The 16773-nt window shown below is 37.5% G+C and overlaps 1 protein-coding gene across 1 annotated transcript in view; it reads right to left on the bottom strand.

The window, feature by feature from the left end:
• The window catches only part of LOC104694171 (collagen alpha-1(XXVIII) chain-like), a 31715-nt gene that overhangs the window by 3042 nt on the left and 11900 nt on the right, over positions 1-16773 (bottom strand). Inside the window, exons 13-31 of the mRNA XM_019290157.3 lie at positions 16653-16721; positions 14402-14470; positions 13900-13968; positions 13740-13808; positions 12499-12567; positions 11206-11277; positions 10540-10608; positions 9817-9888; positions 8895-8963; positions 8384-8452; positions 7910-7978; positions 6799-6867; positions 6268-6336; positions 4839-4907; positions 4079-4147; positions 3140-3220; positions 2102-2137; positions 922-958; positions 233-790 (exon numbers count right to left, since the gene is read on the bottom strand). Of these exons, the coding sequence (XP_019145702.3) occupies positions 233-790; positions 922-958; positions 2102-2137; positions 3140-3220; positions 4079-4147; positions 4839-4907; positions 6268-6336; positions 6799-6867; positions 7910-7978; positions 8384-8452; positions 8895-8963; positions 9817-9888; positions 10540-10608; positions 11206-11277; positions 12499-12567; positions 13740-13808; positions 13900-13968; positions 14402-14470; positions 16653-16721 (1753 nt within the window). The remainder of the gene's footprint in view (positions 1-232; positions 791-921; positions 959-2101; positions 2138-3139; positions 3221-4078; positions 4148-4838; positions 4908-6267; positions 6337-6798; positions 6868-7909; positions 7979-8383; positions 8453-8894; positions 8964-9816; positions 9889-10539; positions 10609-11205; positions 11278-12498; positions 12568-13739; positions 13809-13899; positions 13969-14401; positions 14471-16652; positions 16722-16773) is intronic.

The following is a 16773-nucleotide window of genomic DNA, read 5'->3' as shown; positions in this document are numbered from 1 at the left end:
TTAAGCAGCTGTTTTCCTAGACTGGGTGACATCCCCCCCTGCTGGCATGTTGCCTCATAATGTGACACTGTAAAAGAAGGGGATCTGTATCTCTAGATTCCTATTACTCTGCACCTTGTAACTAATCCTGATCAGCATCAAAACATATTCACAAAGATAATACTTCTCCCCCACCCTGCCCCTTTGTGAGAAGCATCAGATACAAGACTGAATAAAACTCGAATGAACGCACCTGAGAGGGTGTTAAAGTCATCAATGAGATACATGTGTTCTCTGTCTGGGTCTGAAGCAATCAGATTTAGCTCATGCACAAACTCAACCTGTGTTGGATCTGAAGTATTTACGATTCCTATTGCATACATTTCGATGTTTGCTGCATGAGCCTCTCGAACAACAAGATCTAGTTTTACAGCTTCTCTCCTGTCTGTTTGGCCATCTGTTAGCACAATAGCTACTTTCCGCACCCCTGCTCGAGCACCAGAAAATCCTTCCTGGGTTGCTTTGTGGATAGCAGTTCCTGTGTAAGTGCCTTCTCCCATGTATTGCATTTTTCTGATTGCTCGTTTAACATCCTGCCGGGTTGGATACTTGTTGAGACCGAATTCTAGCCGAACTTCTAAACTGTATAACACAAGGCCAATTCTGGTAGCATTTCTGCCTACAGTTACTCTGTCTACTAAAGCAATTACAAAGTCTTTGATAATCTCAAAATTTTCTGGTCCCACACTCTCAGAACTGTCAATCACAAATACAAGCTCCATAGGAATTTCCTTACATTTAACACTGCAACCTACAAAGGAAAAGTAAAAAAAAAAAACCAGGTCACAATGACTTGATTTGGCGTCCTTTTGGAAAAGAGAAGAATGCAAATGTAATGAACGAAATATAGAATCTGAACATAAAGATTTCCTGAGTACTTACCACATATCTCTTTAATTAATTTAATTATGTCTTCTCTCTGGATATGAAAAACATTAAATATTAAAATATTTTATGACTTGCCTCTTTCAAATGAGGTATAATATTGACACTAACAAGATTTTGTTTATAATTAATATTTGTGTCCTACAGTGACTTAGAAATATCTTACTGTTTAACTTCCAAACCTTTCCTTCAAAACTGGGAATGAGTTCCACATTTTACAATGAACTATTTCATATGCATACAAGAATCAATAACTTGATGACACGTTAACATCTCTATCTGAAACAATTAACTACTGTTATTTTAAAAAATGTTTTGTGGTAACTTTGTTCTATTTAAAACTGAAAGGCACAAATATTTTAGCATCTGAATAATATGATATACCTTTTAAATGCACTGGGAGCAGACAAATAGACCCAACCTTAGGAAGCGTAGGACTGCTTGTAGTGAGCTGACATATGCCACAGCACCAATACAGAATGGAATTGGGAGTTGTCAGCCTTGATGTACCTGGCCCTCTCTATTACCCAGCCTTCATCAGCAAAATACCCCAAAACTGCTGTCTTCAGAGCTGTCTGTTCAGAAAAATGATAGCTTCTGTGACATGTGAACAGAGTGTTTTTAATATTAGAGCAATAATTTGTTATATTTTTTGAAGTGCATGACAGGACTCATCTGGCATTGAGTCAGTCTTTCAAATAAAATCTTTTGCTACTGCTGCTCAGCTTCCATCATAAACTGTACTAGTATTTATATACTTGCTGACATACTTTACTGAATTTGGGTCAAATGTGGTTCAGGCTTAGCAGAAATATAATTAAGTTCATAGCATGATAGACCATGATAAGTTTGAAGATCTTTGCTCTTTATTCTCTTAAATACTTGCAAAGAAACCTTCCTGCAGCAAGTACACACATGGGTGATCTAACACTAGCTATAAAAGAACATGTAGCAGAAAAGTGCCTAAAATCATCAGGGACTTTTAATTCTATTTCAGCATAAACAAGATGAGAAAAAGGCAGAAATCTTTGAGTTGGTTTCTTTCTATATTGTTACTGAGACCACTTCTAATCAGAAAACTCTTTCCAAAATAATTAACTGGCTGCATTTTATCTGATAGTATCTAGTGTTGTTTGTATTTTGCTGTAATGGGATTTAAATAATTGAATTTGCTTACTGTTAGGCCTTGGTCTCCCTTTGGTCCAGTTTTGCCCTGTAACAGTGATTGCTAATTAAGCTATTGCAATTAGATAGTAACATTGTAATTCAGAATACAACTTCATCAATTCCATCATTAGAATAGTATTTGGCCAATAGGAACTTAAGCTAGAAAAAGTGTGCTTGTGGTAACACCTTGTCCATGTAGTATCTGCAATCTCCTAAGGTGGTTTATGGGAATTGAATGACCTCAAGTCTCCCACTGGATCACTGATTGTCAGTTGTCTTTCACTGCTGTCCTGCTTTTGGCTGGGATAGAGTTAATTTCCTTCTTAGTAGCTGGTTCAGTGCTGTGTTTAGGATTTGCTATGGGAATCATGTTGACAACACACTGATGTTTTGGTTGTTGCTAAGTGGTGCTTACCCATAGCCAAGGACTTTTCAGTTTCCCATGCTCCATCAGTGAGAAGCTGCACAAGGAGCTGGGGGGAGCATGGCCAGGACGGCTGACCCGGACCGGCCAAAGGGATATTCCATAGCGTGGGAGGTGACACTCAGTGCAGAAACTGGGGGGAGTTGGCCGGGAGGGGCCGATCACTGCTCAGGGATGGGCTGGGCATTGATCAGCAGGTGGTGAGCAATCTTATTGGGCATCACCTGGCTTTTTTATGATTATGGTTATCCTTGGTTCAGTTATTAGACTGGTTTATATACGCCCATGAGTCTTGTGCTTGTTTAGGGTTTTTTCACTTTTTTTTCTGATTCTCCTCCCCATCACACCAGCGCTGTGGGGGTAGATGATTGAGTGGCTCTGTAGTATTTATTTAGTTGCTGGCTAAATTAAACCATGACAACTGCCTTAAGGAAGAAACCACATCCATGTGGGAAGTAATGTCAAGTAAATCAAGTAAATGTCTTTGTGCTTTTAAAGTGGTTAATAGTTTCAGTTTCTTAAGTTTTTTGGATTATATGTAATTAAATAGAAAGAAGAACACACAACCCAACTTTGTTTTTAAGTGGTTTAAGAAAACATCTGTGATAAACCTGAGTTACTCACAGGTTCTCCAGATAAACCAGGTTCACCCACATGACCTTTTTCTCCTTTTTTCCCCTTGTCACCTGTAGCTCCTCGATCTCCCTTTAAAACCACAGTGGTAAGCAGACAGAAAGTATAAGTCAGTTTTTGTTACACTTTTCAAATTTCTCTGTAGTAGCCTTTGTTAAATGCACATTAAGCTTCTGACATGAGTTAGAAATCTTTGTTAGAGATCATTTAAATAAATTGGTGTTTTGTAAATTTTGTTAATAACTTGTAGTATTGGCTAAGCATTTTTTATGGGAAAAAATACCTGAAGCGGTTTGAACAATGAAGCATCTCAAACAACTACATGCAGACGGAGGGGTTTCATGGGATATTGCATGATGGAAATTATTATCTGTGTCTTAGAAAAATAAGATAACAGTAGCGAAATAGAAAAGAAATCCCAGGGTGTCATTGGAATGAATAATGGGAATATCACTTTGAGAACCTTTTGGCCCAGAAAAGGTGTTTGGCCTAGCAAACAGATGTATTAGTGCTTCTTGGTTTGATTTTTAGTAGACTATGGGACTTTGTACAGGCTTTCTGAGCCATTGTGATCACATCTAAAAATTGATTCCAACCTACAGTTCTCTTTTTCTTAACACTGATGTAGTCCCAAAATTTTGCATAGCACATGGGTGAAAGGCAGTGATATTAAATTTAATAATTATATTTATTCTAATAATAAAACTTCTATAACATCTAATATCTATATTTATGCTAATAATAAAATAATAGTATAACCTCTAACAACAATATAACTTCTAATAATAATATAATCTTCTAGTGTCTGGGGTTCTCTTTACACAGAATTCACATGCCTTCAATGAGAACTGACTGTAAAAGAGCATTTTGAGTGTGTTGGCTTCCATCTAGGGCATTATCTCACTATTATCTCTGATTTAGATATCATACCTTCTCTCCCAGAAGCCCATCTCCAGGGGGACCTCGTAGTCCTGGCATTCCTTGAATACCTTGTTCCCCCTAATGATAATCCAGGTAGTGAAATTAACCCTTTGTAATCATTCATCACACAGCAATTTAAAATGTTCAAAGAGAAAGTTTCTCAAACTGCATTTTAACAAGGATTTTGAGGCACTTGAGACAATTTAGTAGCTAACTTGTATGTCTCAAATACTTCTTCAGTATAAAGATAAACAATATTGAAAAAGTGCATGATCATTATTGGATTTAATTTTAATTTGCTTGTAATTTTAATTTTTTTCCTCTTTCCATCCCATTTTATTCCTTCTCATTCTGCCTTTCTTATTACTATCTTTTGAGTCTGTCTCATCTGACTGTGCATATTACAAGGGAAAATTAATAGTACACACAGATTCAGGATGGAGGCTTTTTCTCTACTGAATAGAGTGGTAGTAGACATAACTAATTCAGACTGTCTCCTTAGGCATGAGAATTGAGGGAGTGGTATTTTTAATTTTGTAAAGGTATTTTTAACTGATGAAAGTTCATTCTTCTTTCCTCAGCGCACACATGCTTGGACTAGTTTGCAGCAGTAGACAAAACATACTTTACAGGTGCTCACATTATCCTTCTCATTTTCTAGCCTAAGGCTCTGTTCATGTAAGAAACAATGTGAAATCTCCTTAACACTGTGGTGGTCAGATTGACCACTCAGCTCAGGTTAGATACTGAAGACACTGAGTCTTTTTACCTTAGCTCCTTGAATACCTTCTCCAGGAGGTCCCAGAGAGCCAGGTGGCCCTGGGCGTCCTATGGTTCCCTAGAGAATGTTCATAATAAAAATACACAATAAATTGTTATACCGCCATGTAATTTCTTGTCCTTGCTTTACCAAACAAGTCTTTTTATAAGTAGTGAGAATAAGATTGCTTTAGCTGAAAAAGACTCTTTTTGGTCTTTATCATATTATTAAAATCCAGATTATCCTTCAAAGGAGTCACTTGGCTTAATACTTAGAGAACATGAATCACCTTGCTGATAGAGATATATGCTGCATTGAAGGATGGATTGTATTGGTGGGACATTGGGGACTGAATTAAAATTTAAGAGAAGATTATTATTGGTTTTTTATCTTTTGCTGTCATTACACAGTAAGACCTATAGGCATACATACTAATCTGGCATTGCAAATAAACATTTGTTGCTAATTTATAAGCTAGTTTTCAAAAGAATGCTAGAGAAGATGTTCCCATTCCATGTTATTCACAGGAAGCAATCAAAAGCCACATAGTACATATTAATTTTATGCCTATACTGCTATTCTAGTAACCGTGCATGAAATTCTCAGTCTCCTCATTTGTAAGGATCTTGTGCACATGCCAGTCCTTGGGACTAATACGGCCTGAGGAGGTGCTTCACCACTGCTTTTCTCTGGACCCAGCCTTCCTGCCAATGGGAACTGAATCTCAGGGACCAATAAGCCACAGTGTGCAGGTAACACATTATTATGTTGCATAATCTTTGCATTTGACGTTGTTGGGTTCCTTTATATTTACATTCTAAACCAGTTCTTTTGTATTCACTGGATTTCTAAAACTGAGCTGTAGGAGCATAAGAGTTTCCAATTATGGAGGCTTTTTATAGTTACAATTATTTTCGGGCCTTTGTCATGGTTACAAAATAATTACAAAAATAATCCTTTTTGCAGGGATTGATCCTCATACTGGTTATTAGATGATTATTGTATTTATACAGTAAAAAAGAGGAATTAACCCCAGAAGAACTTAACAGTAATGCCTATAGCTGTAACAATAGTATAGGCAAGACATACTAAGTCCTTGCTCAGCCATTAATTCTGACCAATGCTAGGTCTGAAGACATTTTTGCCACTCAGTTGCAGCTAATGCCTGCAGGAGCTAAATGTCTTGTCACTGATCTTCACTGCAAGGTTATCACTTTATCATTTATCATATGCAACCACAAGGAGGCTATGGTTTAGGGCTAGTCACCAGAAATATTTTTGATTTTCTACAAAATAAAGACTATTTGTTGGATTAGTTGTTTTCAGTGAAGACAGAAAACATGTAGATGTCTATGCATGACACACATTTTTATAGTATACTTTCCCCCCCTATTTTAGAAATTAGACAAAGAGAGATGTAATTGTTTAAATATCTTACTTTTGGTCCTGGCAGGCCTTTTCCTGGGGAACCGGGGGGGCCAGCTGGTCCTCTACTACCAGGATCACCCTGAAAACCGATACTTTAAGAAGTAAGTAGTGAATACCAAAGTTTAATTAATCTCTGGAATTCCCAGTGTCTGTTATACTCAAATGGGACAATGAGAAGAGAACTATTGAACCACACTGTGCAAGTCCAAATAATGCTAACCCAAGAGTATTGGTGGCAGGACAAGCAAGTTATTGGGGATAAACAGCGGCTAGTTGTCTGAACATACTCAAGACAGGCGCAGTTGATTATGCACAGTTACAGAGGAATTAAAAGTCCCATATTGTAAAATGAACTCCAGATTCCCCAAACCAAAAAAACCTGAACAAACCTAAGCCAAAAAAGATCTGCCTTTTATATACCGAGAACAAATTTAAAGCTGGATTAAACAAGTATTCTGACTATGACCTATAGGTAGGAATTGTATCTCCATGAAGTAGAGTACACACAAGCATTTGCTTTTCTAGAAGTTAAGGTCTATACCTTAGGTCCTGGTAGTCCAACTCCATCTGGGCCTTGTTCACCAGGAATCCCAGGGAGACCTGGCAAGCCCTGAAATTATATACACAGACAGGATATAAATTTAATTTACAGCTACATTGACTTCGTGCATTTGTTAATATTTATATGGTAGTATCTTGACTATATTTATTTCTTAATGGGATCACTGTGGTCTACAACTGGTTAGACTTTACTCTGATATGCCAGAAGTTGTGTCAGTAGCATTTGCATGTGTAGTGCATGTCATCCAGGGGCTTGAATGTGTTTGAAGATAGAGGAGTCTAATCTGGAGAGGCAGTTGCAGAAGCAGTTCTTCATTGGGTTGCACAAAAATATCAGAAAGCAGTACAAATCAATTTCCAATTTCCATGTTGGTATTTGTTAATTTTTTGTTCCTCACTTTTCCTGTTGTCTTTAGCATAGGCAAATGCAAGCATGTATGATCCAAAGTCCTGGACTGCAGCCAGCAGTCTTTCTGAGACTTCCTCACTGCACAGGCAGGTAACTGCCAGGGCTGGTGGAGCACGCTGATGAGCAGACTGGATATGTGACGCCAGCATTGCATACGTGTGCAGGGAAGGGAGAGGATGGAGCCTTTTCTCTTTGCATACTTTTTGAAGGGATTGGTTATATCTACCAATAAAGGCCTCTTTGAAGGGTAGTTCTGGCTCTTTGCACAGTAATTGCTTTTTCAGTGGTTCTGGGATGTATATGGGCCCAGCTGCTTAGCTACACTGTATTTTCCTGTTTGGGAATAAGTTTTGTACGGTTGGGCAGAAGACAGGACCCTACATGAAGATTTTGAGGGAACTGATTGAAAGATCAGTGATACTTTGGGGAAAAACAACCCACTTGGAATATGTTACAGTGTGTAATCAAGAGAAGTGGGGGAACGGATGATCTTGTACTATTTCAGGGGGAGATTTCTTTTTCTTTTGTGCTGAAGTACCTTTCAACAGTTGAGGAGTTTTAGGCTTTCTAGGCTTTTAGACCAGCAAATCTTTCCTAGCATGTCAGACATGGAGGCTAATCCCTTAGGTGTAGCACTTACTTCTTCCCAATGTACATAAAAAAAAAAAATCGATAAACTTACAGGTGGGCCAGCATAACCATCTCCTTTTTGCCCCAAGGGCCCAGGGGGTCCTGGAAGGCCTCGGTCACCCTGATGCAGGCAGGAAAAACAGCTGAGTAAATGCCAAGACAATTGCTAGCAGGAAATTTTCCGTGAAAGTTACGTGGCAAATATACTGTAATTTGATTTTATCTGTTTGTCTGCTAATGTATTTTACTGTGTGAATTTTTTTAGTTTTATTTAATCCTGGACTAAACCAGTGACATTTAATAGTGCTCATGATTTACAGGACCTTTTGCTTCTAAGTCACTAATTTTAATATTTTTTGAGGGCTCTGTCTGTTGTCTTTTGTGGCCTATATATAAAAAGAAATTACTTTAGTTGTATTCCTGTGGAACATTTGGCCATCCTAGGAGATTTGTTATTGCTTCACTGAAATCCTCCTGCCTCATTTTACAGTTCTATCAGAAATTAGGTTAACAATTTAGCAGCTACCTTTGCCCCAGGAAGCCCAAAACCTGGTTCTCCAATTGGTCCAGCAAGACCAGGTAACCCAATGTCACCCTGCAGTGAAGAAAATAAATCCTCTGATTACATATCTTATTAAACAGCACGGGCTGTGGGTTTCTTTTATATCGATTTATATATAATGAACATAATAGCTGATTTTATTTATTGCAGTTGCAAGCATTAAACACCAAAAGCATAAATTAAAATGAAAGAATAAATAGAAAATATACAAAGAATAAGCAAAATTGTTTTGATATCCAAGGTTATTCAAAATAAAGAAATGAGCAAAGGTGGGCCACACCTCAAGCTGCCATACAGTTAATACCAAGGCACAGTAGTAACTAGACTGGATACAATCCACAATGCTGTTCATAGGAAAGAAGAAGTTTTAGTTGACCACATAAGGCTGAAATTATTTACACAAATATTATTAACATAGCCTACTTCAGTTTTCACCCAGTTTTCTAAGCACTAGGAGATGGAGTGTGGATGGTACCTTTGGTCCAGGCACAGATCTTCCAGGAGGGCCTGGCATTCCAAGACGTCCTGGTGCACCAGGCTCTCCCTGCAGTGAAGGTAGGAGAGAAAAAACAATGGATTTTGCTGAAATTGAGCATGACCATCTCATAGAGAAAACATTTATGCAATGATTTATGTTTAATTCCATTAAAATTCTATTAGAATTTCTTATAAGCTATTCTATGCAAAGTGAAATCTAGCTATTTGGAGCACCGATAACAACCATACTTCTGTTTTCTCCATGGAAATGAGATTCTTCCCAGTCACTGAAAAAACATATCTTTAGAAGTCACTTTCTTAGTGTATTCAAGACTTGGTCCAGCATATACAGTGCTCAAGACTTCCTGCTCAGCTGTATAGGTATACATTTCTGTTAGAATGTTTTTTTTTTTTTAATGTTTCTTTCACTTTTTTACCTCTTTTTCCTTCTTTTGTGGAAATACTCTTGTGTGTATTAATAGTGAAAGAATAAGAAACTGGGGGAGAAACCTGGAGTAGCTCTTCTCTTACTTTCAGTAACTACTGAGTATTTTAAAAAACTCCGAATCAATCAAAGAGTATCAGCCATGAGTCAGTGTAAGGGAAAATGAAGTCCTGTCATATATTTATATGCCATACACTATACTATCTTCCCAAATATTTAAGTATAAAATACCAGTATATACCCTGACTTTTTCCAAACCAACAGGAAACAATATGGTAAATGCAAAGGTTTTTAGAAAACACTTCTAGATGTTTATAGGGATCATGGTCAGTCTTGCTAAGAGAAGCCTTTGCTGATCTTTTTTGAAATTACTTTTTTTGAAGTGAGGTCATTCTGGAGGAGTTGTTTCTGAGTTCTGGAACAATGTACAGCTTTGGGAAGCTATTTTACACATGTAACGTGGTAATAAACTCACTTTAGCTCCAACAGGTCCAGGCACTCCTGCTGGTCCTGTTAATCCACGTATTCCTCTCTGTCCTTGATCTCCCTACAAAAATGGAGAAGACATCACACATGCCAAATAATTTAAGAATGTGTTAACTGAAATCAATTGTAAATGTTAGTGAAAGACAGCAAACTTCTGCTTGTAGGTAGTGCATGTGAGCTGTTCCTATTGCCTTCATTGGCAAGTCAGTTAATTCTGGTCAGTACTTGTCCAGTTTTGGATTTGTACAATTAAAACGACATGGATTTCATCTGAAATTAAGTAAACCAGTTTACCACAGAATACTGTGACAAAAATAAAAGCCAAAAGGAATTTAAAAATTGAATAATTGCAGCTGAAAAGTAAGTTATTACATTAAAAAGATACTATCTAAGAAAAATAATCAAAACAGAAAAATATAATTCACTTGCTAGTACTTTTGTTTTTAATTTGAAGACAAATAGGGCCAATCAATTCATCACAATGCCCTGTCTGATTGACCAGAAAAAGCTAAGAATAGTGTAAATTTGTAAAGGGAAAACTGCTGTTCAAGCAGATTACTAGGCTGTAGTAATTACAGCAAAAATGAATCTATGAGTCCAGAGTAGTATTTTTTTGTTACTTATATTAGACAAAAAAAAAAGAGAAGTCTTTGACAAACCTATTCCTGGAACATTACAATTTTGAGTGACACCTTTAGTAAGAAATCCTCACCTTTTCCCCCTGTATTCCAATCCCTGGAGCACCTTCAGGACCTCTAAGACCAGGTAACCCTGGTTCACCCTGGAATAGAAAAATCAAAGGAGCATTTCAGTGCACTACATGGACATGGTGCAAGACCAACTTTGTATTCCCTTGAATAAGTTCATTAAAACCATAGACCATTTAGAATCAGTGACAAAACTTCCACTGATGTCAGGTGTGTCTGGGGTTTTTTTCCCATATTCAGAAGCAAGCATTGTAAAACTCCGCATGGAATGTGTGAAGTAGCACGTTTCCTTAGTGACGTCTGAACACTCTGAGTATATAACCTTAAATAATGGGGTTTCTGATTCTAGAAAAAAACATGGTCAGAAGGCCATGAAAGGTTGCCCATAGCCATTTTAGTGGTTTCCCTTCTGAGTTGCAGGGCATTTAATGAATTCCAAAAAGCACACAATAGTAAACAAGATAAGACAATGCCCCACCCCAAAAAATTAGAAAAAGTGGAGCTTTTCCTAAAAAAGTATATTTGAAAGAGAATTTTTTTTGCTGAAAAAAATGTGATACTTTTCCCCTTGTCCATGAACACTCTCTCTTCTAGTTTTGGGTGTCAGCACAGGGAGAACAGTAGGAATGCTTGGAGTGAAGCAGGTAGACTGCAGAGAGAAATGAACCAACCTTTTGTCCAGGGGCCCCATCTTCTCCTGGAAGACCAGGCAGACCTGCGAGTCCTGAAGGCCCTGGATCACCCTGACATCAGTAAAAAGTAAGTTCTTCTATTAAATGCAGACTTGGTACAATTCCTTCCCTGAATTAAGGAAATATATTTAGGTTTTTTTTCCTAAACTTTGAATATATTTGTAGAAAAGATTTATGCATATAAGCCCAAGTCTTGGCTTTTTTTATAAAGACAGCTCTCATTACTTGGTACTATCCTACTGTCTGATTGTTTGAACTGTGCATTTTAGCTGTGCAGTTAAAATTATTAGCTACTAATGATTCAGTTCATTCTTGAAAAATAATGCCATCTTTTCCTTAAGTGGCAGCATTTGAAGTAGATATCAGAGCTGACTGTGGCAGGATGATTGACATCTTGCCGATGAATATCAATGTAAATCTATTAATGTCAGTGGAATTGTCTTGGCCCTATTTATGTAAGATTCAAGAGCCTGGCTTGGTTTTAGATGAAATGGGATCATTTGGGGTCAAATGGATTCAATCAGCATTACTGTATTTTGTGAAATTAAAGAAAGAAATTGAATAATTTATTTTCTTTTCCAACCCCCGTCCCAAATCCCTAACAAACAAGAGCAAAACCAGGACAGCCTTGTGCCTTTCCACTGTCACAAAAGTACTTTTTCATCTATTCCCATATTCTATGTTAATCTGGCAGTTAATTACATAGGGACTGGTTACTATCTTGGGCACTTCAACACTAAAATAATCTGGTTACAGCTTCCTCTCTTCTTAGCAACTCAACTGTTCTTTCTGTCCACCAGCACAGCTTGTTTCTCATATGAAGGTGTGAGAATGTAGCTGCTCTGTTTCCATCATATTCTGTGTGAAATGGGAAGGAGCAGCACAATAACCACTGTTCAGTGCTTTTTTTCACCTCTCTGGCTATAGTGTAGCTTACACGTGGGACTGCGAGTTCTGGCAGCTGTTCAATATCCTGGATGGTTTTCTGACAGAGCTGTAGGTGAGCTGTATGCAACAATGACTTGGCATGAGCCAGGCAGGTGGAAATTTCCAGTCACTATAAATCTTACTACGTTTTTACAGAACGGGGTATTTAAAATGCTGCCATATCTGGAGGTTATTTAAAGTCTGTGTTAAAAATTTAAAAGACTAAGAACCTAAATTTTATTTCTAAACCTGTTTTTATGTGTCTGCAGAAAGGATACTCAGAAAACATAAATTTAGAATACAAATAAATAAATAGATTAAATAATTCCTCTATTAACAATGTACCTTAGAACCAGGTTCTCCAATACCTCTTTCTCCTGGCACTCCAGTCTCTCCTGGCAAGCCTTGTTCACCCTTAAGCAGATATTAGTTTTTAACAGCATTATTATGAAAAATATAAAAGCATATGCTTCATTACTTAAATTTAAAGAAAGACTAGTGTGATATTGTCTGTAGTATGATGTATCAAACCCTTGGTCACAAAGATTTGGAATTTGTCACATGTTTTGAGTTGTCACCAAAGATCTGTTAGTGGAAATTATTAATGCTGTAAATCTATACTTGTATGTCCCCGGGAATCCTTCCTGCCAAAGAGCTGATATTTCAGGAGCATATATGACATCCACAGACAATTAATTATTCTTTTTTACTTTTTATCAGTGGTTAACATATCCCTGCTCAATCACTTAAGGGGTGATGTGATATCTGATGCTGCAAAATTCTTTACCTGTTATGGACACTTGACCCACTTACACCTGTAGTTCCTTTATACCATGCTTTAATAGCCTTCAATCATTCAGAACTCTGTCACATCTTTTAGGAAATGACTTAAAATCTCCATTCCAAACACCTCTGGGGTGATGCATTTCATTAACAGTTCTGTATTTTATGAATCAGTTAAGGCTAAATTATTCTGACAGTTTTCCTTCAGAAAAAGGAATCTTCATTACACCTTGGACCACTTTTAATGTCTAGATACAGTAAATACACAAATTCAGGTGAGGCAATAGGCAGCAGAAGTTACAAGAAAGGCAGTCAATCTCTAATGTATCTATGTATATATTTTTTGGAATGGAAACAGTACAGTGAGAATAAAAGATGACATTGAAATTTGGATGGTCCTGTCTTTTAAGTGCAACTAGTTTTTGGAACAGATTTACTGTACCTCCACGTGATATGATGAAAGCACAAGTTCAAGACAGGCAACCCTCTCAGGGGAAGTGTATCAGAAAAAGTGCAGCTCACTGTCTGGTATGTGCTACCTGAAAGGTTTTGTGTGAGTCAAGCAAAAAACTAAATAAATAGCCATGGCATTAGTTTGCCAAGGCTTTTCAGTGGAGTAGAATCTGCTGTACAGTTTTGTAATATTAATAAAGAAAATATTTTCCTGCATCTCTGTCAGTACTTAGATTGGTGTTCAGCAATCCAGTTTAAACATGAATAAGGATAGAGACAGAGCACTTCTTGATCATGAAATGTAAGAGTAAGAACAGCACAGTAGCTTTTACTTCAGAAAATTCCCTGACCTTTGGTCCAGGTATCCCCTGTCCTGGTAGCCCTCTAGAGCCAGGTGGTCCTTTTGGGCCCTCCACTCCCTGAGAAGAGTAGGTAAGTAATTATTAAAAATAAAATAGTCTCTGTTACTATACATTGAAGTGTGGGGTGAGGGGGAAGTGAAAATTGTACCTTTTCTCCTTGAATTCCAATTCCAGGTAATCCAACTGATCCCGGTAAACCAGGAGGACCACACTCACCCTGGCAAACACAGTACAGTTGCTTAGTTGTATAAAGATACAGAAACAATGTGGGACAACTCCCATGCTAGCACATGTTGACTTAACATCTCTTGAAGTCAGTGAAGCTGGGGATCTGATCTTTTACCTTTCACACATGCATTTATTCCCTACTGGTTCAGTTGCAAACAACTGCTAGTTTCTTTTTCCTTTTCTAAACCTTAACCTTCACACAGAATCAGATGCTTTTTCTAACATCTCCTATTTTAACATGAGGAGATGTTAAAATGGGTTGGGAGAATTTATTGGGCATAAATCTCAGCTAAATACCACATTATTCAGGTCTTTTATGGGTTCCTTGCCTCATTACACCTTCTGTAGTCAGTATCAACCCTGTATTCCCTGTGTTAGATTTATTTGCACTCCATTAATCCCCTAGTGTATTTATTGCTCACCTTTTCACCTTTTATGCTGATGCCTGGAAGTCCACGAGGGCCTTTTGGTCCATCATAGCCACGGTCTCCCTACATAGAAAAATAATGAGTTGGTAGCTGTGGAAACACACAGCTGTTCTCTCTGAAGTAGCTAGAGACAGTGTTTGCTCTGTCATGAAAACCAAAATGAGAAGAACCAGAAAACAGCTCCTGGATCTGTGTTCCAGGATACCAAAAAGATTATCTTTTCAAAAGAGTTTGCTCTGCAATTTGAAATTGCTGATGAAAGAGCTGAACAAGCTTCTTTTTATCTTTCTGCCCACCTCAATTACTTATGGTCCTATTCTGCTGCTTCTCGAATCAATGGCAAAACCACAACTGATTTAAATGGCTGCAGGGCTGAGTATTGAGACTAACTAAAAACTGAATTCTGCTTATTTTTCTCATGGGTTAATCTCATAAAAGTGTGAGTTAATCTCATTGAAGAGTGGTAATGAGGATCTAGGTCCCACTAAGAATTTCACCAGAGTGAAGACCAGGTTGACTGTATTGGTGTAGAAGTTTATTTGTAAATGTCATTGTCTTTCTAAATGTTCATTTACAAAACAGTGGTCCTGGGGGAAGTGCCAGTTACTAATAAAGGTACAAATATTGTGCTTTCCTGTACTTCTCTTAATAAAACCTGTAGAGGCAGATGGCAGCTTGTATAAATTGTCAAAGAATCACCCAAGACAATAAAATTACGCCCCAGACAGATGTTCTCTATCCTTAGTAACCAATTCCATCATTTTAACTTTGACAGAAATACATTACGAGGATCTGTTTAAAATAACATTCTTTACTCTTGATGCTTTAGAACATCTGCCTTCATTATCCTTTTTACTAAACTGTGAGCTTGTAGTAAAAAGTTGTGAAGAAAGCAACTGTAAAATTTGCTTAGATTAACAAATTGCCTGTTTAAAATATGTTTACAACCAGAGAGCTGACATGCTTGGCAGCCATAAGCAGGATCAGAGAGATACATATGGACTCTCTTGATACATGCTTGGCTCCAGGTCAGACTTGGCAGTAAAAAGTAGTACATTTTTTATAGAATGAAGAGTTCCAATAATGCTGACAGTATTTCACTTCGATTATTTTATTCTGTCTGTCCATCTCAATTGTTTAATAGTTTTGGTTAGATTATGCATTCATCTGTACTTGTTCCCACTGTGCCTTGTTGCTGTGTTTTAGTTATTAGTTGTAGTGTTTCTTCCCACATGAATTGGTGTTTCAGTGGCAATGGAGCGATTTTGAAATGCATTTGCTTCAAATTGTATTTTTCTTAGTTTTCATTCATGAGATCTGCTAAGCAAATACAATCCATCAACAATGAGGTTAAATAATTTATATAAGTCATCATCATAAAATACACACTGGATGTTTGAAGATATTATGTTGCTAGCAGCAATTAAATTTCAGCCTAGCTGACAACAGTATTGTGTTTAGCAGGAATCCTAAGATTTTTAGTAAAGGGGCAGTTGGGCTCTGCATCTGCAAAACAATTTTTTATTGTTTTCTCAAGCAGAATTGGTGCTTGCATAAAAATGAGCAAACTGTTTAGTTGCTTATTTAGTTCATGTACAAGCTGTGTCACTTCGTTACTGTAACCAAAGGCCAAAGTGACAACTCAGCCTAGGAACTGGTTTCCAGTGGGCAGCTATAGAATCTTCTAGTGAGTCCAGCTGTGTCGGTACAACTACTACTGTCATTATTTCCACTGGATCTGCAAATTAGTAACAGCAGCTTTCCTTTCCCACAAACTGAATTCAGTCTTCTGCTAAAATGCATAAGCCAGTGGCTGAGGTATGTAAGAAGCTTAGAAGCCTGTCTTTAGTGACAGCAAAGATCTCTCTATACAAGGATTTAGAAAAAAACCCAACAACAAAATGCTAAATTTTTCATCTAGGAACCATTTAATAGTATTTTATTTAAAGTCAAATGCTTGAGGCTGTTTTAAAATCATAGCTGAAATTCATTCCAGGCTCAGATCCCACAAATGAAGCATCAGGTGTCTTAAATATTGGCTTTACAGGCCCCAAAGGCTAGCCGTGCCTACAAGTCATGTTTGGACCAAATGAATTCCATGGAAATATATTGGATTGTTTGATGGCAAATTGTCATATTAATTTACGAGGTACTTTCTCAGATTCCTGTGCATTCTATGGACTTGTTTTGGCATGCACTCATTTAATGGTGCTGCTCTGGTCTTAGAACCCTTTGACTGCCATACCTTTGCTCCTGGAAGCCCTTCTCCTGGCGAACCTCTTTCTCCTTGAATGCCTTGTGGTCCTTGAGGCCCCTGTTAACATGAGTTTAAAATAACCTAGAATATGTGTTAATCACTCAGACAA

Source organism: Corvus cornix, chromosome 7 (assembly GCF_000738735.6).
Source record: "Corvus cornix cornix isolate S_Up_H32 chromosome 7, ASM73873v5, whole genome shotgun sequence".
Classification (NCBI taxonomy): Eukaryota; Metazoa; Chordata; class Aves; order Passeriformes; family Corvidae; genus Corvus; species Corvus cornix.
Note: the sequence above shows the minus strand (reverse complement) of the source record. Positions and strands in the feature narration are given on the sequence as shown.